At 48.3% G+C, this 26,695-nt stretch overlaps 1 protein-coding gene across 1 annotated transcript in view; it reads left to right on the plus strand.

Moving 5' to 3' along the window:
- The window catches only part of AHRR (aryl-hydrocarbon receptor repressor), a 109,403-nt gene that overhangs the window by 23,828 nt on the left and 58,880 nt on the right, over positions 1-26,695 (plus strand). The window contains exons 3-4 of the mRNA XM_037799132.1: positions 2,105-2,112; positions 24,095-24,123. Of these exons, the coding sequence (XP_037655060.1) occupies positions 2,105-2,112; positions 24,095-24,123 (37 nt within the window). The remainder of the gene's footprint in view (positions 1-2,104; positions 2,113-24,094; positions 24,124-26,695) is intronic.

A 26,695-nucleotide genomic window follows, 5' to 3' on the forward strand; every position in this document is an offset into this window, starting at 1 on the left:
AATGAGAGACCATTTCACACCCACTAGAATGTCTGCTATTTTAAAAACAGAAAATTACAAGTGTTGGATAGGATGTGCAGAAACAGGAGCACATTCACCCTTAGTGGGACTGTAAAATGATGTAGCCACTGTGGAAGACAGTTTGGTGGTTACTCAAAATTAAGTGTGGAAATGCCATATGACCTGGCCAGCCCACTTCTGGATGTATACCCCAAGGGATTGAAAGCAGGGCTTGCACAGATAGTTGCACAATGATGTTCATGGAGGTATTATTCATAATTTCTGAAAGCTAGACGCAACCTAAGTGTCTGTCAACTGACAAACGGAAAAACTTCATGTGGTGTATACATACAATGGAATATTATCCGGCTGTACGAAGTTCCAGTACATGGAGCCGCGTGGATGAACTGAACACTTGTTGAGTAAAATAAACCAGACACAAAAGGGCAAATATTGTATGATCTCACCAATATGAAATAACTAGAATTAGCAAATTTGTAGAGGCAGAAACTTGTCTATGGGTCCCCAGGGACTGAGATCAGGGTAGGGAAAGGGGAGTTAATGCTCACGTTGTATGGGGTTTCTACTGGGTTGATAGAAAAATTTTGATAATGGAGATGGTGATGGAGGTGGTTCACACAACATCTGTGAACTTAATTAACAGTACTAAATTATATATGCAGACATGGTTAAAAGATAAAATTTTAGGTTGTGTAAATGTTTAGAATAAACATTTAAAATAAAACAGCTGTAAGGTTGTACAACAGAAACAGTGAACCCTAATGAAAACCATGGAGTAGGGTTAATAGTACAATTTTGAAAATGTTCTTTCATTAGTTGTAACAAATGCACGACACTAATGCAAGGCTCCAGGGGGCTCTGGGCTGCCCAGGGGTCCGCAGTGGCCCCGGGGTGCGCCTCGTGCCTCCAGGATGCAGCAGGACCTGGCTCTGTGCTCCCTTTCACCTCTGCTCTTCCGTGGCCCCACCGTCATTTGGGGGTTCCTTTCATCCCTTGATTCATCCATTCACTGATTAGTCTCCCCGCCCCCAGCCAGGGCTGCTTGTGGACCCTGCATTTGGGGGCATCTCCTGCCTCCCAGGGAGGACGTGACACGGCAGAGCGTGGGGCGGGCTCGACGCGGCCAGGGCAGGGGTCCAGTGCCCAGGAGCAGCGCACTTGGCTGCATCCAACAGGTGGGGCAGAGGCCAGGGTGGGGGTGCCCGGGGACCTGTTGGCGAGCGGGGGCAGCGTGGGGGGTGGTGCCCATAAGATATTAAGCAGATGGGAGGTCCCGCATCATCGGGGACCCTGCGGGGTGGGCGTGGGGTGCCGCCTCGGGCAGCAGGGGTGTGTGTGTGCATGTATATACATACACTCACATATAAAGAGATTTATATTTATATCAAGGAATTGGCTGACGATCATGGGAAACCAGGGAAGATCCATTTTGGACACATAACGCAGCGACGAGAAGGCGCATCCATGACCTGCCCCTGGCTGGGCCCTGCCTCTCCGGACCGGAGCTGACCCGGCTGCTCCATCCCTGTCGGGCTCCCTTCTGGTCCTTTCCTTGCACCATCCGTGTTTCTGGAAGATGGCAGGCTCGTTATCCTCCATCTCTAGCAGAGTATTTGACAAGCTTTCTTTATGCACGTGTGTTCTGTTGGTACAAGACGCATGATGATGAAATGAATTTGCTCTTTCTTAATTTCCAATTTTGCTGTGTATTCTTGATTCCAAAGGGATGGAATTAAGTTGTCCTTAGGGAGCCTCACTTTCCAGTTGCCAGCACGTTCGCCTTTAGGATGCGGTGGAGGCAGCCTGAGTGCTGAGTGCCAGGTGCACCGCTGCCCGGGGTTCCCTGGTGTCCTGGCCTCGGGGCTGCTGTGCCTGCCAGGCTCGTGTCCTGCCCCATCCGTTAGGGCTCAGCAAGGCCACCAGCTCCCTGGGGTTCTGTCTCCACACCTGGCCATCGCCCCTTCCTAAGCCCGCCAGGCCCCTCTACCCCAGGCTTCTCGTCACGCCACAGGGGCTGAGGATGAACTGGCCTCCTCTTGCCATCCTCAGGAACGCACGGCACTTCTCGGCCTTGAGGAACGAGCTCTCAGAGTGAGCTTCCAGTCCTCCTGCCAGTCCACGGCCCCCGGGGTGGGAATCACCAGGCCCTGTGTCCCGCTCGGCCTGCTGGGAGCATCCGTTGGTTCCCTCTGCTGCCGGCGCGAAGGGCCCCAGCCTTGGTGGCCGTAAACATTAAGGAAAGTTGTCGTCTCGCAGGCAGGAGGCCAGGAGGCCAAATGGCGGTGTCAGCCCCTCTCCCTCTGGAGTCTCAGTTCCCTGGGCTGCTCAGCAGATACCACAAAACGGGTCGGCTTAAACAACGGGACCGTATTTGCTCACAGTCAGCGTCCAGGAAACTGTCCAAACCAAGGACTTGTCAAGGTGACGCTTTCTTCCCAAAGACCCTGGCATTTGGGGTCGGCTGCCGGGGACTCTTGGCTCCTCTCACACAGCCCACGGCGGCATCTGCGGGCCTCTCCCTTCCCTTTGGGTTTCGTTGATTTCGGCTTCCTGCTTCAGTGGTTTTCTCTTTCTCCCTGAATTTCACCCTCTCGCGGAGGACTGTAGTCATAGGATTAAGACCCATCCTGACTGGGCTGGGCAGCACCTTAACAGACGTAGCCTCATCAAAAGGCCCTACTCACAGCAGGTTCACACCCCAGGACGGATTACCTTTAAGAACATGTTTTTCTGGGGTGCACACAGCTCCCACCCACCCGGGGCCGATCCATCCCGTGCCTCCGTCCCAGTTTCCGGCAGTCGCTGGCAGTCCACGGCTCTCTCTGCCTCAGTTGTCCCAAGGCCTTCTCCCATGCCTGTCTGCGTCCCAACTTCCTCCTCTTGTGAGGACAACCGTCAAATTGGACCAGGGCCGCCCTGCTCCAGTGTGACCTCCTTTTAACTTGTCTAATTCTGTCTGTAACGATCCTGTTTCCAAATAAGGCCACGCTCTGCAGCCGTGGGAGCAGGACGTCAGCGTGTCTGTTTGGGGACCCGGTTCAATCTGTACACAGGTGGTGTGAGAACATCGTCACTTTTGCAGGTATGTGACACAATCCAAAGTTTGTCATCCCACTCAAGCTTCAGATGAAGTTCTAAAAACTGTCCTGAACTTGTTTTCACTGTGTAGTTAGAAAAAAGTCAAGCTATAAAAATTGGATCTTAATCTATGCTTCCTGACTCAGAAATAGATGAACTAATTTCATTAAAACTTCCATAAAAAGTCACCTTTGGGAAGGACATGAACATGGAAAGTTACAACCTCAAAGGCTAGTAGTGGCTTAGGAATTTGCTTGTCATGTTTACATTAGCATTGACTTTCATGAAGTTTTAAAAAGCAGTGGTATTTTATTTATTTTTGTTTGTTTTTTCCTATAAAGCAAGGTGCTGGCACTTCTAAATTATAAAACCCGTCTTTGCTTCTACTCCTTCTTGTGGGTAATCTGTTAGGGTTGGGATTTTCCATGTTCCACTCTTGCAAATTTTACTTTTCACAAAAGAGCAAATTAGGGGCTGATAAAAGCAAAGGGAGGGGTCTTGGTGGAGGAGACGATGATTTAGTCTTGAGCGACACTGAGGGCTCCGGGCAGACCGGGGCCTGGGACCCCCGCACCACTGCTCCCTGGTGCTGGCCGGGAAGGGTCCAGGAAGCCCCCGCCCTGCTCTCCCCACCTTCTGACCCAACCAAGGCAGTGGGTTCTCTGCCCGATGTGCTCAAATGACCAGTTCCTGAGACACCGAGTTTCAAAGAGAGAAAGAGTTTGTGGCTAGGTGTGAAGCAGGAGCGCAGACGGCCTGTCGGCCAAAAATCTATCTCCCTGAACTGCCGTAACTCTGATAGTTTTACAGCATCACAAGATGGGCAGGTTTTAAGATAATGAGCACAGTGGCTCAAGACGACGAGGTCAGAGGTGATCTAATCTAATCATTGAGCGTAAGCAGATGGATTACATGCCTCGTCGCAGAACGTATGCAAGAACATGGCGGCCTTAACATGCCAATGGGCGTGATTTCTAGTATTATAAGGAGGCCTAGGTGACTTGTCAGTTAAAGTCTAAGCTACTGCACGTGTCAGGCGGGCCCATTTTGGTTAGATCCGGCTTCGGTTATCAAGATAACTTTGGACTTGGGGTGGATTAGTTCTGGGCTGACTCAAGACCCTTCATTAATAAACATTAGGGTTTGTCCTTAGTGATCATAAGACTCTAAAGTTGAAAAACAGGATAAGGGGTTACAGGTAGGGTCAGTCACAAGGTTTTTACAACCACAAGATAAAGGCTACATAGTCATGCAATTATTATCAGAGATTTCAGGCATTTCCCTGTGGCCCCTCTAATACACCAGAAGGCAAAAGGAAATGTCTAACAATGATTCAGTAACCACGATCAGCCCTTAAATCCCGACTTCTTGGTTACAACCAGAGCCCCTCTGCACCCAGAAGTGCCCGCTGAGGTGCCTGGTGAGGCGGACGGCAGATGAGGACAAGAGGAGGCGCCTCGGCGGACCACGTCCACCCGGCCGGGATGCGTGTCCACCGGGGGATCCATCGGGGCGGAGCGTGGAGGGGCAAACGGACGTGCTCGCAGCCAGGAGGGGCCGGTGAGACGGTAGCAGCTTGAGACCAAAGCCAGCAAAGAGGGAAGAAGGAAAAACACAGCAAAGCGCTCGGCTCTGTGCAAACCTGCAGCTCAGCCAGCGGCTCCTCCCCCGTTCTTTCCTTTTCTTTTACCTAATTGTTTTATGATGGTAACATATACACAATGAAATGTCCCATTTTAACCACTGCTTTTTGTGCAATTCAGTGATATTAATTATGTCCACAATACTGTACTACAAACACCACCATCCATTACCGAAACAGCTCTGTACCCATCAAGTAATAACTCCCGTTCCCACCCCCGACCCCAGCCCCTGCTAACCTGTATAAAATAATTGTAATAGCATGTATATTTAAATCAACATGTGCAATTATTATAATTTTCCCTGTGGCACCAGGCACATTTCAAGGCATGACCTAAATATAATTCCTTAAAAGTCTCCAGGTGGTTCTCATCTGTACTGGGGCTGAGAACATGGAAAAAGATTTAGGTGCCAGAACCAGCTGAAGATCATCTTTGAGGGAGCCTGGGAGCAGCTGGTTTGTCCTGGGCTCCTTGCGGGGATGGCCGGGGCCCCTGGGAACTCAGTGCCCGTGGGTCGTTCTTGGACTCGCTCCCGCTGGGATCCTGGAAACCAGCCTCCCCACTGTTCTGAGACCACAGCGGACAGCGCTGAACCGAGGCAGTCGGGGCGCAGTGAGCCCACATTTCAGATGTGCGGTTTTCCGAGAGCAGCCAGCTTCCTTAAAGCATTCCGCCACGGCTACGGCCTGCATGAGGCTCTCCTCCTCCCTCAGCAGCTTCTGAAGGCAGCTGTTCTCCCTTCCTCGTCCCTGACTCGCCGGCCGTCCTCCGGGCCTTTCTGGTCCTCTGTGTTCCCCTTTGGCCAGCCTCAGGACCTGACCCCATGCCAGCCATGGCCCGTCCAGCAGCCCGTGCCCAGGGTCAGTCCTGGCTCTTTGTCTCCCCACCCGCGGGTCAGACCAGGGCGGACCCGCCAGGACGCCGGCCCATGTGGGAGGTCAAGCACCCCTCGAGGCCATCAGTGATTTCATAAAGCCAGCAGGAAGTTGACGAGCTCATGGAAATGAATCATGCTGGTTTCCAGCCTTCACCAGAGTCAGCCTTACCTCGTTGACCCCTTGACTCTCCTTTTCTCGTCTCACAGAGCGCACAGTAGGCTTGCTCCTGCCATAGCTGGGTCATGTTGAGTTTGATTTTCTCTGTCTTCAGACCGCTGACTTGGAGCCAACTTTCTCATGCCCCCTTCTCTTCTTTCACCGATACTTTCTGAGAGATGGCTTCCCTTTGGGGTCACCTCCAACAAAGAAACAACATTGTCATAATTTCCAGGACATTTCTGCAGATTTGTGGACCAGAAGGGACACTGGGGCCACCTCCAGCTTCAACCCAGAGCCAAGTAAGGCCTTAATCATGTGGAAAGGTCCCCCTTGATAAGTACTGGGGGGTCCCTGGGCTAGGGGGTGCTCCATACCATTCTTATAGCTTTTCCCCATGTTTGCAGTTGTCTCAAAATAAAAAGTAAACAAACAAGCCAAGGAAGGAGCAGCAGAAGCTCCAGTGTGAAAGGTTGCTCGTGCCCGAGGTGAGAGGGAAATGTTCCAACCCAGCTCTCAACGGGCTTGGGTCAGCTCAGCCCCAAGACCAAAGAACACGCCAGCACGGAGTTAGGCAGGAGTTACGGACTTGGGACTTACGGACAGGAGAGGGCTCCACGGTGGCGGCTGGCTGGGAAAGATGAAAGTTAGTACTCTGCAAAGAGCAGTGGGGTGCAGGGGTTGGTTTATAAGGGTTATAATAAAGACATTCCATAGGGAGCGTGCTGGTCTGGAGCTGTTGTCCACCCCAGAAAAGACCAGGTTCTTTTAATCCACTCTTGTGGGGGCAGACTTATTGTGGGTGGGGCGTTTTGACTAGGTTGTTTCCATGGAGATGTGACCCTGCCTGTTTAAGGTGGGTCTTAATCCCCTTGCTGGAGTCGTTTAAGAGAGCATAAAAGTCAGAGACAGTTTGGAGACAGCTCAGAGAAGCTGAGACAGAAGCCCAGAGACATTTTGGAGAAAGTCACAGAAGCCAGAAGCTAACCCAGGAAGGAAGGGACAGCAGACGTCGCCATGTGCCTTCCCGTGGGACAGAGGAGCCGGATGCCAGCAGCCTTTCCTCAGAGGATGTATCCACTTCTTGATGCCTTTATTTGGACATTTTTATTGTCCCGGCCCGCGGGACGTTCAACGGAGGCTCCGAGTCCTGTGAGGGAGGAATGGTATGGGACAAGAGACACGAGGAATGACAGCAAGACAGGTTTCTGATCAAGCTGCAAAACTTTATTGAAGAGGCAGAGCATATATACTCTAGGAGAAGGGGAAGTGGCTAGCAAGGGCTCGTGGCGGTCTAGGATTGGTGGCTGCTGTTGCTAGGGCGATGGCAGATGTAGGGTTAGCATTTTTGGCGCGAACTAGCACTTTTGGCGCGAACTACTTCCGTAAAGAAGGCTGAGGGTAACTTAAGCTATTGTTGTATCAGCCCTGGCGGCCATGTTGCACATCTCTGGCATAGCTGAAGGTGGACTTCATGCATGCTACCTTAATCGCCCTCTACATTTTATGGCCTTTGAACTGTGAATTTGCAGCCTAATAAATCCCCACTGAAAAAGCCAATCCATTTCTGCTACATTGCATTCTGGCAGCTTTGGCCAGCGGAAACAGGGTGTGGGAACAGTGTTTCATCAGAGGGTCTTATGACACAGGGCTGTGGAGAGATTTTATCAGCAGCGATCAGGGGAGGGTGCTTTAATGCTTTGTTCACGATACCACTTGTGCATTCTTCCCCACCTGGGGGAGGTCTGATGACCTTTGACATCTGTCCCGATCATGTAAGTGGCAATAACTTATTTTCACTATGGAGGGGAGGGGGCTGGGCCCTGGGTCCCCACAATCCACCCCCACACAGCAGACTGCTCTGACTATAGGACAGACATTGCAGGATAAGAGACAACAGAACACCAGGGGTCCCCCCCACATGAGATAACAACCCCACAAAGAGATGCCACCATGGCCAAGAAAGGGAAGTAAACCATTCAGACAAGGGGTCTACTGACTGTGCTCTTGCATATGGTTTAAAACCCGTGGAACATTGTGTGAGTGATCAGAAATATATGGACGGCACTGCATGTTCATTACGGCACCGGAGCCACCCTGTGCTGCAGTGAGGATATCTAAGGCTATTCGATTTTGTAAAACTACCTTTCTAACCTGTGCGGTTTCTTTGCTTAGGAACGATATAGCCATTTTGGAATCATTAAGCACTTGGGCAGTGTGATTGGCTAAAGGTGCCACGTGTTTTTTCAGTAACTGTTGCAGCTCCACCTGGCTCCAGAATGGCTGAAGGATAATACCATGAGGAAGTGTGTTGTATTGTGTACCTACCTTTAACCATTTCCCACTTACCAGGAGTATGGGGTAAAGGGTCGTATGAGGTAGTGTGGACATAGGGCTGTCCCCGTGTAAATGCGGCCAACGGGTCCATAGCCATCCCTTAGGGAAGGATGTGCCCCATGTTGTTGGAGGTATTTTGCCAGTGAAAAAGACTATTGTTTTGTAGTTTAACAGTAAAATTGCACAATTTTTCTGCAATTTCATCATGAATTTCACCAAGTTGCTCTGTACAGACAGGGGCAACAGGGTCCCCTGTTACAGCTTCTGCCGTCAGCCACCCTAAATCATCGCTTACAGCACACCCCAACACAGGTCGGGGCTCGTTCACCTGCTCCCGTGCAAGGAAGGAGATGTACGCCCAGTCTTGTTTTAGGGCGGTAGCTGGTTTCAGTCTTAAATGAGAGATTCTTTTCCAGATTTCCCAATGTGTCGGGTTCTGCCAGGCCAGCAGGGATGCAGTCCAGTTCGCGGGGTCATGGTCCAAGGAAGGCTGGGGGCGCCCGAAGACAGCAGGTCTGTGCAAACCCAACGTCGGGTTCAACCGTGGGCAGGAGTTACCGCTGAGCCCACTGTAGGAAGGTGTTTGCTAGGGTGCTATGGGAGAAGGATGTTTATGGGAACAATCAGGTAGTTCCTGCTGACCTGACAGTGTACATGCTGGAGCTCCATTGGTTGACAAGTACCAGGCAGAGGAACATTATGGGGAGGTTTTAAAAACCAGACATTCTCCCCTGCAAATCTTGAGAGTCCTCTACCATTACATCAGCTGTTAATCTGGGCATAAGAAGGGCCCACGTATTGGTGATAAAGATTTTAACAGGCATTTTCTGAATAAACTGAGGTCTTATTACAATATTCGGGTAGGTCCTATTCCCCAGGGACCCAGGATCCCTGACCGTCGTGGCCGCACCAGCCAGCACGGAGGCCAATTGGCTTCATTTTCCCTGTTTTGTATGGTCTGAGGCACAGGCAACAAGTTATCTTTCCCCTTTTAGGCTGCAAAGTGACTGGCCCTTTAACTCGTGTCCTGCAGTTGGATTTCAGCAGGAGCTGGGGCTTCAGGTCCCTGTGAAGATTAGGTGGGTTAGGGCCTGATAAAGCCATTTAGTGCACTCCTGCAAGGACCTCTTACCATCCTTCAGCTGTCCTTCCAAGAAACCATTCATTCTCTCAAAAAGGCCTGCACCTGTGGGGCAATAAGGTGGATGGGAAGTCCACATTACGTCATAGTCCACAGCCCAGGATCGGGCCATCTGCGCAGTGAAGGGGGTCCCAGGTCTGTCTGTGTACGGAGGCCGTACGGAGAGCTCACTCTTTCCAACAGCGGATGGTGGCTGGCTGGTTCGCCTTCCCCACCAGGAAAGCTAGCAGAAGTCCTGTGGCCATGTCCACAGCAGTAAAAGCATACCTCACCCCCTCCGAGAATGGAAGGGGACTGATGGAGTGCACTTGCCACCGGGTCACCAGGATTTGTGACCTGCTAATGTGTGCCGTCTGGTGTGGTAGCCTACGTGGTCAATGCAGGGGCCACGAGGGGCACTTTAGTGACGTCCACTAGCTGCTGGCACACGACTGGCAGCTGGAACTGCTGGGCCAGACGCCACAGGGTTTGATGCCCTCAGTGTCTGCCTTTCTGATGAAGCCATTCCACCGCTCCCCTGGCTCCAGCCGTGCTGCTCCTAACCCTTGCGAGTGCATCTGCTTCCACATTCCCGGGTAACGTGTTGGGACATGATGAGTGGTTACCTTTTGTCGATGGCGGCGTCCCAGATGTTTTTGCACAATTCTTGTCCCCAGAGGGGGTGACCTATGACTGTCCATCATTCCTGCTTCCAGGTTGCCATCCAGGTGGTGAGGCCTTTCGAAACAGCCCAGCTGTCAGTACAGTTAGGGCATCTCCTGGTTCATGCACTGTTGCCATCCACACTGCTGCTGACTCAGCCCGTTGACTGCTTGGCATAGCACCAGCCTCCCACCACATAGGGCCGGTACTGGGCTGCACTGCCACCGCTGTCCATGTGGGAGGCTGCCCGCTAGCGGACCCGTCAACGTACCAGGCTGACCCAGGAATGGTGGCCATGCCTTCCATTGTGGGCATTTCAACAGCTATTTTGGGAGCAGTGACCTTAGCTGTTGGATCTTCTATATAAGACATTGTTCCAAGAGGCTTGTGCATCTCTCCACTCAGAGGGCTGGTATTAAAAATGCTGCACTGTAGCAGATGGGCTTTCCACTTGGTCACTACTTAGTTTGGCACTGCCAGAGCATGCCAGGGTGCTGTGTCTCCGTTCTGCCCCTTTCCATGATTGTGACCAAAGCCAAGGAGCATTCATTTAGAGTGTTGCCTCTGCCACAGACCCCACCCAGAGCCAATATCAGCGCTGGCTACATCCAATTTACAGGGCAGGTCTGGCTCTCCGCCCCCCAGTGCTTGTGCCTGAGCTATTGCCCTTTTTGCCTTTTAAAATGCAGCCTGGTGGGGGTCATCCCATACTCAGTGTTGACCTTTTCTAATTAAAACATACAGAAGTTTTAACACTGGGCTAAGCGAGGTACAAAAGGTTTCTAATACCCCAAGAGCCCCAAGAAAACCATTAGTTGTTTTGGTGTCTGTAGTGTGGGGTAACATTTCACCTTAAAGAGAGTTACTGGTTAGCGAAATAGACATTTGTGTGACTTTTCCACTTAGCCAAGACCTTTGCCACAAAACCAAGGCAGATGGTCAGGCTATGTACACAGCCTTGGGGAAGCACAGTAAAAGTCCACTGTGGGCTCCCCAGGAGAAGGTGAATGCAGGCTGGCTAGATTTTCCTAGGGAGATACCAAAGAAAGCACTAGCAAGATCCAACACAAAATGATATTGACACAATTGGGTACTAATTTCTTGTAATAAACCAGCAATGTTTGGGACTGTGGCATACAATGATGGTGTTACTTAGTTTAACTCCTGATAATCTACTATCATGTGCCATGTTCTTCAGGCTTTTGTACTGGCCATACAGGACTATAGAAAGGGCTATGGGTGGGTATTATTATCTCCTCCCCTTCCAACTCTTTGATGATGGCTGAGATTCCTTGGTGTCCTCCCAGAAGTCAATATTGTTTTGTAGCCATGATCCTCTGGGGTGGGGGCCCTTTTACAGGGGACCGTTTGGCCTGCCCCCTTAAGACTGCTTTGATCACTCCACACAGGAGCAGAATTCCCCATTAGTGGTGTGCAAAGTGGCGTTCTGTAGAAGATCAATTCCTAAACTGTGTTCCGATATAGGGGAAATATATACCGTACGCACTTGGGGAGGGGGCAGTCTCCCAATTTGTAAAGTTCGACTGTGCCGTTTTGCCTGGATCGTTCTCCCCCCATAGTCATCCGTAGCCAGTTCTGGCCCACGGACTTGCAGCTACGCCTGAGCGGGAAGGGAAATGGGCTGTCCTACTAGCGGACTTAGGATGGACACGAGATGCCCACAGTGATGGCTGGGGTAAGTATTCAATACCATGGCTTTCATTCCTGCAGTAAAGCTTTCATTGTCAGGACCTATGAGAGCCACGGCATAAATGGCATATTTCATTCCTAGCCCCCTTAAAACATCTTGTAGCCCCTCCATAGTTTGCCAGTGGGAGGTATTGTGCAGTATATCCCCTTCTTTAGACCATGCAGCCTTACACCTGTCAGCCAGCCATACCAATAAGGAGGAGGTTTTTGCATTAGCTGAGCTAGCATACAAGCATTGTCATAGCAAAGGATGGGTTGTAATAGATGCCAGTTTACTCATCTCCACTCCAGATAGCACTACCCCTCTGCTCCATGTCCCATAACCTCAAAAGCCAATTGGATAGGGACTCCCTAGTTTTTTTGTCTATTCTGCTGGACCAAATCATTCAGTTCTGCAGTGGTAAAGTCTCTAATAGTGACATGTAATTCTATGCGGGAGGTTGGAGTTGCTGAACCTCAGGTTGATCTTGTGATGCCTTCTATTTCTGTTGTATTATGGGAAGCACCTGTTGGGGCTCTTCGTCCTCCTCTACTTCCCATTCTTACAGTCTTAAGGCCATGAAGTGTCCAAGGTAAGGCATCAACAACAGGTACCTTCACTGGAGAAAGGCCATTGGCGTCCAGAAACCTCTGTTAGCTTGGAAGGTACGTGGCTGGCACTGCTTGCTCCCAGGTGGTGTTTCAAAATGGCTTTCTCCAAATGTTGCTTCTGGGGCATTTTGTCCTCTCTTAGCTGCAGCTCTTCCAAAATGTCACTCTCAGTTGCTGTGGGATCCTTCTGTCTGTGAACTCTTTTATATGACTCCAGTGATCCAATTAACACCCACTCTGAATGGGCAGGGTAACACCTCCTTGGAAATTATCCAATCAAACGTTTCATCACAGTTGACTGAGTCACATCTCCATGGAAACACTCAATCATTAGATTCCAACCTAATCAACACTAATACTTCTACCACCACAAAACTGCATAAAATATAATGGCATTTGGGGGGACATAATACATCCAAACTGCACAGGGTCCCATCCCAGAGTAGGTAAAATCCTCCAGATTTGAGCCTAAGGCATCTTATGGCCTTTGACTCAGGTATATCTACATGCCAGACTCTTTAACTGATTGTCCACTTGGAGCAGGCAATCAGTCAGAGAGTCATTCATTTCCACCTGGGCAAGGTGCATATTTCTATCTAGTTTTACTTTCTCCTCTAAGTGATGTGGAGTAGCTTTCACCATTTCTTCTGCCTTGGTGGCCAACTGCAAGGCTCCTAACAGGGACCATGCTATGGCTGCTGCTATTTGGCAGTCTCTTTTCTTCTTACTCAAATCTAGTTGTCCTGCTATTTGTTACAAAACAGCAACCCCTCCAGAGTTTTCAAGGAGTCCCCATTCATCCAGGAGGGCAGCCACCCCTCCCCACATGGACCGTGTGAGTCAATCTGAGATCTCTCCCCACGGATTCTCCCTTCCCAGGACGTATTCCCTCGATGACTGGCAGCTCTCTGTCTCCTGGCTGGCTTGCCAATTGTCCCAACCCAGCTCAGCCCCAAGACCAAACAACATTCCAGGCATGGAGTTAGATAATAGGACTTTTGAACGGGAGGTGGTTCCACAGTTGTGGTCAGCTGAGAAAGATGAAGTTAGTGCTCCACAAAGAGTGGGGGTGGTTTATAAGGGTTAGGACAAAGACATTCCATAGTGTGTGAGAACAGAGTTTCAGCAGGGTCCTGTGAGGTTTGTTATAAACAGTGGTTGGGGAGGGAAGCTTTGATGGTTTAGTTGTGATTCCATCTGTACGTTCCATCCCACCCAGATGAGTCTGATGACCTTTGACGTCTGTCCTCGTCAAGCAGGCAGCTGTGTTCAATAACTCACTTTCACTATGGAGGGGAGGGGGCAGGGCCCCGAGGTGGAAGGAGAGGTCACTGGGCCCCGAATGGAAGGAAAAGTCTCAGGGCCCCGAGGTGTTCATCTGCGGCAGCAGATGGATCTGGAGAGAGGGTTGTCCAAGTAAGACAAGGCATGGGAAGGGCTGAGTCTCAGGGGTTAGGGTTAGGGTTAGGGTTAGGGTGTGGGTGCTGGTGAGGCGAGGCTTACCCAATGCTGTGCAGGGTCTCCCGCTTTCAGGGCTTCCCACTATTTTGTAAAGAGAAACAGAAGAGTAGCAGCACTGTCCTCAGGCCACAGTTAGGGCCACCCTGTTTGAGCAGCACAGGCGCTGACCCTGAAGGCCAAGGCTCTGGGGCAGGAGGAGCTGGTCCTTAGCAGGCTGGGACACAAGGTGGATGTGGAGCCACCTGGGATGCAAGGTGGATGTGGTGCTGAGCGCTGGAGGGAGCTTGGGGAGGCCTGCGCCCCTCCCCACCTTTCCCCTGCCCCTCCCTTTTCCTCGTCTCTCTCCCTGTCCCCTCTTCTCCTTCCCCACTCTCCTCTTCTCCCTCCACCCTTTCCCTCCCCTCCCTGCCTTTCCCCCTCCTCTTCCCGTTTTCCCTCCCCTCCCCACCTCTCCTTCCCCCTTCCCCTCCTCTCCCTCCCCTTCCCCTTCTCCCCCACCCCCCACCATGGGGCAGGGGCACCGCTGTGAGGATGCAGCACGCCTGGGACTCTTGAAGCAAGGTGCCCCGATGCAAAGGTCTTCTCTTCAGAGGCCTTTCCCAGCCCAGACTTAGCACTACGCCCCGCCCAGCCCCTGACTGAACCTACCCTTCCCCTGCTTTGCTTCTCCTCCGGAGTGCTTTGCTTACTTGCCCCTGGGTTCTGTCTGTCCCCTCCTCTGTATATCCCCAGGACAGGGTTGGTAGCAGTAGATGCTGAAGTAACGAGTGACCATGTGAGTGAATGAATGACCACGTCCTTTGCGAGGTCCTGGGGCATGTGGACCCACAGCACTTAGACCTGCCACCCACTTCTTTTGTGTGTGTGTGGTAACATATATATGTAGCATAAAATTTGCTATTTTTAAATGTATATTTCAATGGCATTAATTACATCTGTAAGTGCCACCATCACCTCCATCCAGTAACAAAACCTTGTCACCACCCCAAACGGATGCTCTGTACCCGTTTAGCAATAATCTCTCATTTCCACCCCCCCGGCCCTGGTAACCTCTAATCTACTTTCTGTCTCTATGAATTTGCCCATTCTAGATATTTCATATAAGAATCCTACAGTGTTGGTCCTCTTGTGTCTGGCTTATTTCGCATGGTGTAATGTTTTCAGGGTTCATCCAAATTGTGGCTTGGGTCACGTCTTAGTTTCCTTTGGCTACTTAAGCAAACATCGTGACATGGGTCATGTTAAATAAGGGGAGTTTATTTGCTTATGGCTTGAGAACGTCAGAATCAAGGTGTCCTCAAGGCGATGATTTCTCCCGAAGTCTGGCGTTCTGGGGCCGGCTGCCGGCGATCTGGGCTCCCCAGGCTCCCCTGGCCTCTCCCTTCCCTTCCGGGCTCTGTCCAGTAAGAGGACGAAGACCCATCCCAGCTGGGGTAGGCCACACCTTAACTGAAGTGGCCTCATTAAATGGTAATTGAATAATGTTGCGATGGACACTGGTGTGCAAGAATCTGTCCAAGTCCTGCTTTCAGTTCTTTGGGGCACATACTGGGAACAAATTGCTGCATCATGTGGTGGTTCTGTCTCTCACTTTCTGAGGAGCTGCCCAACTCTTTTCCACGGCAGCTGCCTCTTTACGTTCCTGCCCACCACAGGTTCCCATTTCTCCACATCCTCGCCAACACGTGTTTCTTCCTGTTTTTAAGTTATAGCCATCCTAATGGGTGTGAAGGGGACTCCACCCATGAGTTTTGATACAGTTCAGTCCATACCTGTTGATTGGGAAGGATGCAAGCTTCTGGTAGGAGCTGATCACCTGCCACGATGTGTGATCGCTCCGTGGGAGTGATGGTGGACAGGCAGGCTGACTGCACCTCGACAACACTAGCGAATCCGCGCGTGTGTGACTGGGGGTCCTCTCTTGTAGAAGAGTCAGGTACTTTCAGGCAGCTGAGTGCCTCGAGGTGGAACTTCACACAGTAAAGCACCGAAGCATGAGCCATGCCTGCAGGTAGGGCCTGGTGTGCTCCGCAGAGAACACACATCGGCCAGGACGGCTAATGAAGATGCTACCTGGCCTGTGATCTGGAATGTTCCGTACGCTCCGGTCTGTGTGTCATACACCATGTATTTATTAGTTGAGTAAGTATTTGGTTCTTAGCAAAGCACTGGAATGCTTCTTTTTTTGGAGGGGAGAGCTGTGTATTGTTTTATGAGGAGATTTTTGAACCCTCAGTCTTGACCCAGGTTTACTTTTCCTTTTGGTTTGTTGAAACTGAACAAAAACTCCCAAAAAGTTTGCTAATGTCAGATGTTTCAAACCATGAAGAGAATAATGGATCTTCGATGTGAACAAATATATACCCTCTTTTCTTCCCCAAAGAGCTCTGTTTGGTCACATCTTCCAGTGTCACATGAGACTCGGAAGGAAAGTGTTTCCCGAGGACTGTGTGAGCCCAAGCCACCGTGGACCCTCCCTCGCGTGCCTGGGCCGCCTCCCCAGCCGCTGGCTCAGAGGAAAAGCATTTCTTGTGGTTCTTTTGAAGCTGAATCAAAGTGTGAAATCTTTAAAGCCTTTTGGAAAATCTGGAAGTTCTTTCTTTAGAAAATGCAAGAACTTGATGCAATAGGCGTCTTGGAATGTGCTCTCATTTTTAAAATACTGTGTTTGCACAAAATTAGCATGCTATTTAAATGCCCCTGACATTGTTTCTTGCCTAAGGGAGTTTGGGGCTTTAAAGGGCATTTTTAGTCCCTCTGTCCTACAGGCTTTAACTGAGGATTTTGGAGAACTGCACACCTGCACAAATGCCCACTTGTGAGGACCCTTTCTACCTGCTCACTCAGGTAGAAGACCCTCTCCTTCCCGACACCTGCCTATCACCAAGCATCTCCTGGTCCAGACCAGCCAAGGGGTCCTGGCTGTGGAGGGAGGACAGACACACTCCCTGCACCCCCAGGAAGGAGGAGGCCACCCCACCCGGACGCCCCTGTCTGAAGTGTCCAGCCTGAATCTGACCAGCGCTTTGCTCCCTCGTGCCCGGTGCCACGTTCCTGGTGCTTTCTGGGTGGTCGGGGGCTCCCCAGGGCCCTCAGCTGTGAGGCGACGACCCGATGTGGTCTGCGCTCCCTCCTCCCTGTTGTCCTGGCCGCCCTCAACCCTGCCCCAGCGAGCTCTGACACGGAGCGAGCCCTGTCCCTCCGCGCGGGAGAGAGTGTGCCTCTCGGCTTACAGGCATCCACCCGTCTACACCACACTGCCCCAGCATCCACCTGTCTACACCAGAACCCTCCAGTATCCACCCGTCTACACCAGCAGCCCCCAGCATCCACCCATCTACACCAGCACCCTCCAGTATCCACCCGTCTACACCAGCACCCTCCAGTATCCACCCGTCTACACCATCACCCCCCAGCATCCGCCTGTCTACACCAGCATCCCCCAGCATCCACCCGTCTACACCAGCACCCCCCAGCATCACCCGTCTACAGCAGTACCCCCCAGCATCACCCATCTACAGCAGCAGCCCTCCAGCATCCACCCATCTATACCAGCATCCCCCCCGCCAGCATCCACCTGTCTACACCAGCACACACACACCCACACTCACCCCGGCAGACCCGCCACAGACCCTCCCGGCCTGTCTGGCCCACTTTCTTCCCTTCACACTTGGTCTTTGAGCAGCCCCCTTGGTGCTTTCTGGCACCCACCTGGCCTCCAGCTGATTTCTCATGGACTCGCCTCTTTTTGTGCCAAGGTAAGAGCTGTGCTTGTTGGCTCGGGCGCGGTGAGCTCTCGCTGCGTCAGTGTGGTGCTCCGGCCTGCGCAGCCGCCCCCAGCCCCACAGGTCTCGATTTCTTCAGCTACAGCTGGGAGGAAGGCATCGCTCCCCAAGCGCAGACACCCCTCAGTGCGCCCCGCCAAGCAGCATTTGCATCTGAGGCTGTCAGGGGTTCTGTGTGGCTGCATTTAACAAATACGAGGGGATGGCTGTATTGTGCATAGCGGTCTGGATTATTTTTAAACCAGTAAATTTTTTGTTTTTTTGTGTGTGTGTGTTTTTTAAGATATAATTATCATATCATAAAATTCACCATTTTAAAGTGTACAATTCATTGGTTTTGGTGTATTCACACGGTTATGCAAATATCACTGTTCCGGTTTGCTAATGCTGCTGGGATGCAAAACACCAGAAATGGATTGGCTTTTATAAAGGGGGTTTATTTGATTACAAAGTTACAGTCTTAAGGCCATAAAGTGTCCAAGGTAACACATCAGTAATCGGATGCATTCACTGGAGGATGGCCAATGGAGTCTGGAAAACCTCTGTTAGCTGGGAGGCCACGTGGCTGGCATCTCCTCCAGGGTTCTGGTTTCAAAATGGCTTTCTCCCAGGACGTTCCTCTCTAGGCGTCTGGGGGTGTGCTCTTAGTTTCTTCCAGGCAAACTCTGGACTAGCAAAAGTCTACTTTCAATGGCCATCTTCAAAATGTCTCTCTTGGCTGCAGCTGCACTGAGGTCCTTCTGTTTGTGAGCTCTTTTATAGGACTCCACTGATCAAATCAAGACCCACCCTGAATGGGTGGGGCCCATATCTCCATGGAAACAATCAAAGGATTCTAACCTAATCAACACTAATACATCAGCCCCCACAAGATGCATTAAAGAATATGGCATTTTGGGGGACATAATACATCCAAACTGACACATTCACCACTATCTAACTCCAGAACATTCACTCCAAAAAAGAAACCCAGTACCCCTTAGCCGTCACTCCCCCTGCCCCTCCCCAGGCCTGGGAACCACTCATCGGCTTCCTGTCTCTATAGATTTGCCTTTTCTGAACAATTCATATTAGTGGAATCAAACAAAACATGGCCCTTTAATCTGCTTCTCTCATTCAGCATAACGTTTTCAAGGTTCATCCACGTTACAGCATGTATCAGTACTTTTTATGGCTATTATCCCATTGATGGATAGACTACAATTTGCTTGTTCATTTGTCAGCTGATGGACCTTTAGGTTGTTTCCTCCTTTTGGCAATTACAAATAGTGCTGCTGGGAACAGCACAAGTGTCTGTTGGAACAACTATTTTCAATTCCTTGGTGATATATAACCAGGCGTGGAATTGCTGGGTCATGTGGGAATTCATATGGTAATTCTATGCTTAACTTTTTGAGGAACTGCCGAGTTATTTTCCAGAGTGATTGCATCATTTTACCTTCCCACCAGCAACCTATGGACGTCCCAATTTCTCCACATTCTTGCCAACTTGTTACTTTCCTTTGTTTTATTATAGCCATCCTAATTGGTATGAGATAGTAGCTCATTGTGGTTTTGATTTGCATTTTTCTCATGGCTGATGATGTTGAGAATTTTTTCCTGTGTTTGTTGGACATTTGTGTATGTTCTTTGGAGAAATGTCTGTTCAAATCCTTTGCCCATTTTTTCCCTATTTTTAAAAAGTTCAATAGACTTCATTTTTTAGAACAGTTTTAAATTTACAGAATAGTTGAGCAGATAGTACAGAGAGTTCCCATATATTACCCCCAGCATCCTCTATTTTTAAAGCATTAGTGGAATACATTCGTGACAATGAATGAGCCAACACTGACACATCACTATTAACTCAAGTCCATAGTTTATTCAGATTTTCTTAGTTTCCCCCTAATGTCCTTCTCCTGCCCCAGAAACCCATCCAAGATCCCACATGGCACTGTCATCATGACTCTGTAGGCCCCTCTTGGCTGTGGCGGTTTCTCAGCCTTCCCTTGATCTTGGTGGCCTGGGCAGTTTGGGGGAGGGCGGTAGCGTAAGCGTAGGAGAGCGCTGTGCTGGAATTTGATGTTTCTCAGTGGCTAGACTGGGTTTTGAGTTGTGTGGAGGATGTGTTCACCTCCTGTCAAGGGCACATTGTACCAACATGATTTATAGCTGTTATGTTGGCCTTGATCACTTGGCTGAAGTAATATTTGTCAGTTTTCTACCGTAAAGATACTCTTTTTTTACCTTTCCATACTGTATTCTTTAGGAGGAAGTCAGCCTGCTCAGCCCACCCTGCTACCCCTCCTTTAGGGTGAAGTAGGTACATAATTTACTTAGAATTCTTCTGCATGGGAGATTTGTTTTTTTCTCTCCCATTTGTTAAAGTATTCAATTATTTATAACAGGATGGACTCATGGGTATTATTTTATATTTGGGTTATAATCAAATACTGCTGTATTCATTTTTTCACTCAGATTGTTGCAGCTTTAGCATTTGGAGCCCTTCAGTTGGCTCTCCTGCCCCTTTGACAGACCTCCATCAAAACCAAAAAATAGCACTTCTTTACTTTCTGACACTACAAGCTCCTCCAGATTTGTACATTTTCTGCCACAATCCTGGAATCAGCCATTTCTCCAAGGACCCTGGTTCCTTTTTTTGGAGAATGGCATTAGAAACCACAAGCCAGCTTTGCCCATTTTAAATTGGGGTGTTTGTCTTTTTTATTGATGAGTTAAAAAACTTCTTTATATATTCTTGATAAAAGGCCCTTTTAAAATGTATGATTTGCAAATCCCATTCTGTGGGTTGTCTTTTCACTTTCTCGATAGTGTATTCTGACATGCAAAAGTTTTTAATTTTGAAGAAGTCTGTCTATTCTTTCTTTGGTTGCTTATGCTTTGGGTGTTATATCTAAGAAACTGTTGCCTAAATCCAAGGTTGTGGACATTTAACCCCACTTTATTTGAAGAGTTTTTCTAGTTTTACCTTTTACATTTAGGGCTTTGATCCATTTTGAGTCAATATTTGTATATGGTATGAGGTAAGGTACAAATTCATTCTTTTGTGAGTGGCTGTCTGGTTGCCACAGCACTGTTTGTTGAAAGACTATCCTTTCCCCATTGAATGACCTTCACATCTTTGTTGAAAATCAGCTGATCACAGAGTTATGGGTTTATCTCTGGACTCTCAATTCTATTCTATTGATCTATGTCCTTATCCCAGTACCACATTGTCTTGATTACTGCAGCATTGCGTAAATTTTTAATCAGAAAGTGTGAGCACTCCAACACTATTCTTTTTCAAGATTGTTTTGGATATTCTGAGTCCCTTGCATTTCAATATGAATTTTGTGATCAAGCTTTTCAAGTTCTGCAAAATAAGGCAGTTGATGTTTTGATAGGGATTGCATTGAATCTATAGATCAAATTGGGGAGTATTGCCATCTTAACAATATTAAGTCTTCCAATCCATAAATCTGGTATGTTTTTCCATTTATTTTGATCTTCCTTAATTTCTTTCAACAATATTTTGCAATTTTTAATGTACAAGTCTTGGCCTTCAAAAATTATTCATAAATATTTTATTTCATGCTATTGTAAATGGAGATTTTTTTCCTTATTTTCATTTTTGGATTGTTCATTGCTAGTGTATAAAATACAACTGATTTTTGTATATTGATTTTGCACTCTGCAACCTTGCTGGGCTTGTTCATTATCTCTAATAGATTTTTGTGGATTTCTTAGGATTTTCTATATACAAGATCATGTAACTTGCAAATGGAGACAGTTTTACTCCATCTTTTCTAATCTGGATACCTTTTGTTTCATTTCTTGCCTAATTGCCCTATCTGGAGCCTCCAGTACAATGCTGACTAGAAGTGGTGAGAGAAGGCGTCTTTGTCTTGTTCGTGGTATTAGGGAAAAAGCATTGTCTTTCACCATTAAGTATGATGTTAGCTATGGGGTTTTCCTATATACCCTTTATCAGATTAAGGAAGTTCTCTTGTTGAGTGTTTTGCTGTTGTTGTTGTTGTTTTTATCATGCAAGGGTTTTGGATTTTGTCAAATGCTTTTTCTGTGTCTGTTGAGATGATCGTGTGTTTACTGCTTTCATTCTTTAATGTAGTGTACTACACTGATTGATCTTTGCAGGTTGAATCACCTGTGCATTACTGGAATAAATTCCACTTGATCATGATTTATAATCCTTTTTACATATTGCTGGACTCAGTTTGCCAGTATTTTGTTGAGGATTTTCTAATCCTAATTCATAAGGGGTAGTGGTTTGTAGTTTTCTTCTTTTGTGATGTCTTCATCTGATTTTGGTATCAGAGTAATACTGGCCTTGTAGAAAGAGTTTGGAAGTGTTCCCTCCTCTTCTTCTTTTGGAAGAGTTTGTTAGTGATTGGTTTTAATCAGTCTTTAAAGATTTGGTAGAAATCTAGTGAAGCCACCCGGGAATTTTTGGTTGGTGGGAAGATTTTTGGTTACTAATTAAGTCTCTCTGCTTGTTGTGGATCTATTCAAATTTTATAGTTCTGCAATTTCAGTAATTTGCATCTTTTAAGGAATTTGTCCATTTCATTTAAGTTATCTAATTTTTCCTATAATTGTTCATGGTAGTTCTGTATAATTTTCCAAACAAATTCTTTAAGTTCAGTGGTAATGTACCCTATTTCATTTCTGATTCTATGATTTAATTAATTTGAGTCTTCTCTTCTTGGTCAGTCTAGCTAATGGTTTGTCAATTCACTTGTTCTTTTTAAAGAACCAACTTCTGGCTTTGTTAATTTTCCTATTGTTTTACTATTCTCCAGTTCATTAATGTCGACTGTAACCTTTATTATTGCCTTGCTTCTGCTCGCTTTGGGTGTCGTTTGCTCTTCCTTTCCTAGGCTCTCAATGCAAATGATTAGGTGATTAATTCTTGATCTTCTTTTTTAACGTAGGCATTTACAGCTGTAAATTTCCCTCTGAGCACTGTTTTCAGTGCATCCCGTAAGATTGGGTATGTTGTATTTTCATTTTCATTCATCTTAAATTATTTTCTAATTTCCTTCATGATTTCTTTTTTGTTTCATTGATTATTTAGGAGTATGTTGTTTATTTCCCACATATTTGTGAATTTTCCAGTTTTCCTTCTGTTACTGATTTCTAATTTCATTCCATTGTGATCAGAGAGCATACTTTATATGATTTTAGTCCTCTAAAATAATTATTGAGACTTGTTTAATTGCCTAACATATGTTTGATCTATCCTGGAGAATGTCCCCTGTGAACTGGAGAGTATGTACCCTGCTGTTGGTGGGTGGAGTGTTCTATAGATGTCCATTAGGTCTAGTTAGTTTATAGTGTTGTTCAAGTCTCCCGTTTCCTTGCTGATCTTCTGTCTAGTTGTTCTATGCATTATTGAAAGTGTGGTATTGAAATCTCCAACTGTTATTGTTGAACTGTCTATATCTCTCTCCAGTTTTGTGATTTTTTTCTTCAAATAGTTTGAACTCTGTTGTTAGGTGAATATATGTTTGTAATTGTTATATCTTCTTGAAAGATTGACCCTTTTATCACTATAAATGTCCTTATTGTCTTTCTTTGAAAATCTATTTTTTTCTGACATCAATATAGGCATTCCAGCTTTCTTTTGGATATTGCTTGCATGGTATATATTTTTCTATACTTTTATTTTCAACCTACTTGTATCTTTGAATCTAAAGTGAGTTTCTTTTGGACAACATATAGTTGGGTCATTTGAAAAAATAATTCATCCTGATAGTCTTTGCTTTTTGATTTGGAGAGTTTAATCCATTTATATTTAATGCAATTACTGATAAGATAAGATTTACATATGCTATTTTGCTATTGTTTTCTGTATGTCATGTCTTTTTGCCCTTCTATTCCTACATTACTGTCTTCTTTTGTGTTAAATAGATATTTCTAGTGTACAATGTTAGTTCTCTTATTGTTTCTTTTACTATATATTTTTAAGTTATTTTCTTAGTGGTTGTCATGGGGATTACAATTAACACCTTAATTTATGACAATCTAGTTTGGATTAATACCACCTTAGTTTCAATAATATACAAAAACTGTGCCTATATACCTTAGTTACCTTCCCCTACACACACACACACACACACACACACACACACACACACACACACACACCTTGGGCTGTTATTATCACAAATTACACTGTGCGCCCATCAACTCAGATTTTTTTATGCAGTTGTATATTAAATCACTTAGGAGAAAAAAAAAGTGTTACAAGCAAGTAAAACATTTATACTGTCTTTTATATTTATCTATGTAGTTGCCTTTACTGGTGTTCTTTATTTCTTCATGTGATTTGAGTTGCTGTCCAGTATCCTTTCATTTCACCTTGAAGGACTCCCTTTAGTATTTATTATAGGGCAGGTCAGCTAGTGATGAATTCTTTCAGTTTTTGTTTTTCTGGGATGTGTTAACTTCTCCTTCAATTTTGAGGAATAATTTTGCAAGATATACAATTTTTTGGCTGATAGTTTTGTTCTTTCAGCACTTTGAATATATCATCCCACTACTGCCTGGTAACATAGTACCTGATGAGAAATCAATTGTTCTCAATGAGGACCCTTCATACCTGATGAGTTGCTCTCTCTTGAAGGTCCTCACTGGGATGGCCCCTTTTAGCTAAGATGTCCCCAGGAGCCTGCTACTTTGTTGGGCAGTTTTATTTAGAAGGTTTTCTAGTTGGGAGCCAGAGTCTGCCCATTCTTCATAAATGCTGTTGGTCACATTTGCTCCTTTGCCTGACCCCTCGTCTGCAAGGAGTCTGGTCCTTCCCTCAGCAGGGTGGGCAGAGAATCAGGCAGGCAGGTGCCGGCACCGGCTCCCTCCTGCTGACCGTGCAGCCTCTGGCAGGCTCTCCCACATCTCCATCTTCCTACTTGTAACCTGAGAGCAGTGGCCCTGGCCCCACAGGACTGGATGCTGGAGTGAGGTGATGCCAGAGGTCCCGCTTGTGGAGGCCCCACATCCACGCCCTGATGCCTCCCCTGGGCTCCTGCACCTAGTTTCTCATCTGCTGCCTCAGTGACCCTTTATACCTGCACACACTGGCTGGTTCGTCATTCCTTTCCCAACAGGGAGCCAGGATAAACACTCATGGGGCCATCCTCATCCTACACGGAGACGGAGTTCACTCTCCGCTTGAGTTTGTGACAAGATGTTCTTGTACCATCTGAGTTTTAAATTGAATAAACAGGCACCTGATTTTAAACATTGTAAGATCACAGATAAAGATTTCCTGATGTGCTTTCACCCAAGCAGAGGAGAGATCGTCTGCTATTCTGTAAAAATTTTTTTTCTCTTAAAATAGAATAAAACTGAACATGGCAACTAGGCTTATGAACCCTAATGCAACACCACACTTGAAATAGTAACCACTGCAGCGAGCAGGTGGGAGCGGTTCCTCCTCAGCCTGGCTTCTGGGATGGGGCTGTGGCATGAATTACGCCAGAAGTGTTTCCCCAAATGGTTGTAGGTGAAAACCACTTATGGGTTTATGGTCTGCTACAAGAAAAACACTTCTGTGCTTACAATTGCTTTTCCTGTAGTCAATTAATACTAAAAAAATTTGAAACCACCAACTCCAGGGCCCTGGGGTTCTGTCCCTCTAGACCATGCGTCTTGGTGTTGACCTGCTGCCACGGACACAAACGAAGGGCTGGAAGGTGCAGCGCAGGCTTTCCCACGCATTTGCCACGCTCACCTTTCAGGACCTGTCCCTGCTTCTGCAGACAAATGTGGGGCAAAGTTGTGCAGATGTGGACGTCTCTAAGGCCCCTGGTCTTCACCATGTTTCCCTCTTTCCCTTACAAGAAGGAAGTCGCGAAGCATTTTGGCAGATCTAACTCCTTCCTCCAGTCTTTTCGGTTCTCGCAGTGGAAGGTCCTCGACACAGTCCTGACCCTTTGGGAGCTCCCCTCCCCTTCCCTCCCCTCCCCTCCTCTCGCCTCACCCACCCCCATCAGTCTCTCCTCTCCCCTGGGCTCCCCCTCAGAGGGGATTGTGGGGCCTCAGCAAAGGCCTGTCCTCCTTCCCTGCCCGTGGTGCCCGGACCCCGTACTGGCGCCGCCCGCCAGAGATTCCAGCCAGGCCCCCTGTCTCTCTGCCCTTGGGGGTGGGACCGAAAGGCGACCGCCCTGAAGGAGCAACCAGTCGGGTGATGCTGCAGTTCCCTCTCCCCCTTCCCTTTCCTTCTTTTCTGTTGCATCTCTGTTTCCTTCTCTTTCTTCTCTTTTGGCTCCCCCAGCTCTGCCTCTGCCCCACTTTCTTCAACCAGCTTTGAAAATCTAAAATCAACTTTACTTGAGCCCCTTAAACCGGGTCACTTCTGCATCAGTGGAACCCTCCGCTGCAGCTGGCTCAGCGTCCCCTCTGAAGGGCACGTCCAGGGGAGGCTGCCCCAGGCTGGCCGAGTGCACCGTGGAGCTGGCTTCACAGGGCTGGGAGCAGGTGGCTGCCACCTCCCGGGCAGAGGCAGCGAGGGGCCAGTTTTCAGCCTCTTCTCCTTGTCCAGACCGGGACACATGACCTGTGCACGTGGCTGGTGGGGGCTGGGCCCGGGATCCACCCGTGGAGACTCTGCTTCCTCCATCGTCTCTGAGTCAAGTGGGGTCTGTTAGCAAGAGGGGGCTGCATGTGGGAAGCCAGCGGGTGCAGCCGGGCCCGCGGGAGCCTGGAGTGTGGAGGATCTTGCACTCACAGGCCCCACCCACCTCTGCTCCGAGTTGCTGGGTAGCGTTTTCTGAAGGACATCTGCTTCTCCATGATAATTCTGTAAATTATCTGTTCTGAATTGGACCTTTTCAGGGATGCAAGAAATCAACAAACTAAGAGAAATGGCTCCAGCTATTTCGTGCTCCCCATGAGAATCTCAAGTGCGGAGGAAGTTCCTGGGGGTTGTTGTTGGCGGAAGCCCCCCACCCCTGCCCTTGGCTTCGTCCTGGGACAGGCTGGGCAGGGGGAGGGGAGAAGGATCTGAAGGACCGCCTGTCTGTCCAGGCTTGGTATCGGGGACTTAGGCTGTGCTGGTGCGAGCAAGAACCGCGTTTCATTTCTAAGTCAGGATGCCCTGGCTGCGCCCCATGGCCCAGCATGTTTGGGGCCCTCCAGGTCTGCAGAGCTGGGCACACGCTGGCCACAGGCGGGTGATGACGTCCACGTGGGCAGGGGCTCTGTGGAGGTGGGTGTGGCCAGGTGAGGGCGCCGCCCGCGTGGGGGGTGATG

This window comes from Choloepus didactylus, chromosome 11 (genome assembly GCF_015220235.1).
Source record: "Choloepus didactylus isolate mChoDid1 chromosome 11, mChoDid1.pri, whole genome shotgun sequence".
Taxonomy (NCBI): Eukaryota; Metazoa; Chordata; class Mammalia; order Pilosa; family Megalonychidae; genus Choloepus; species Choloepus didactylus.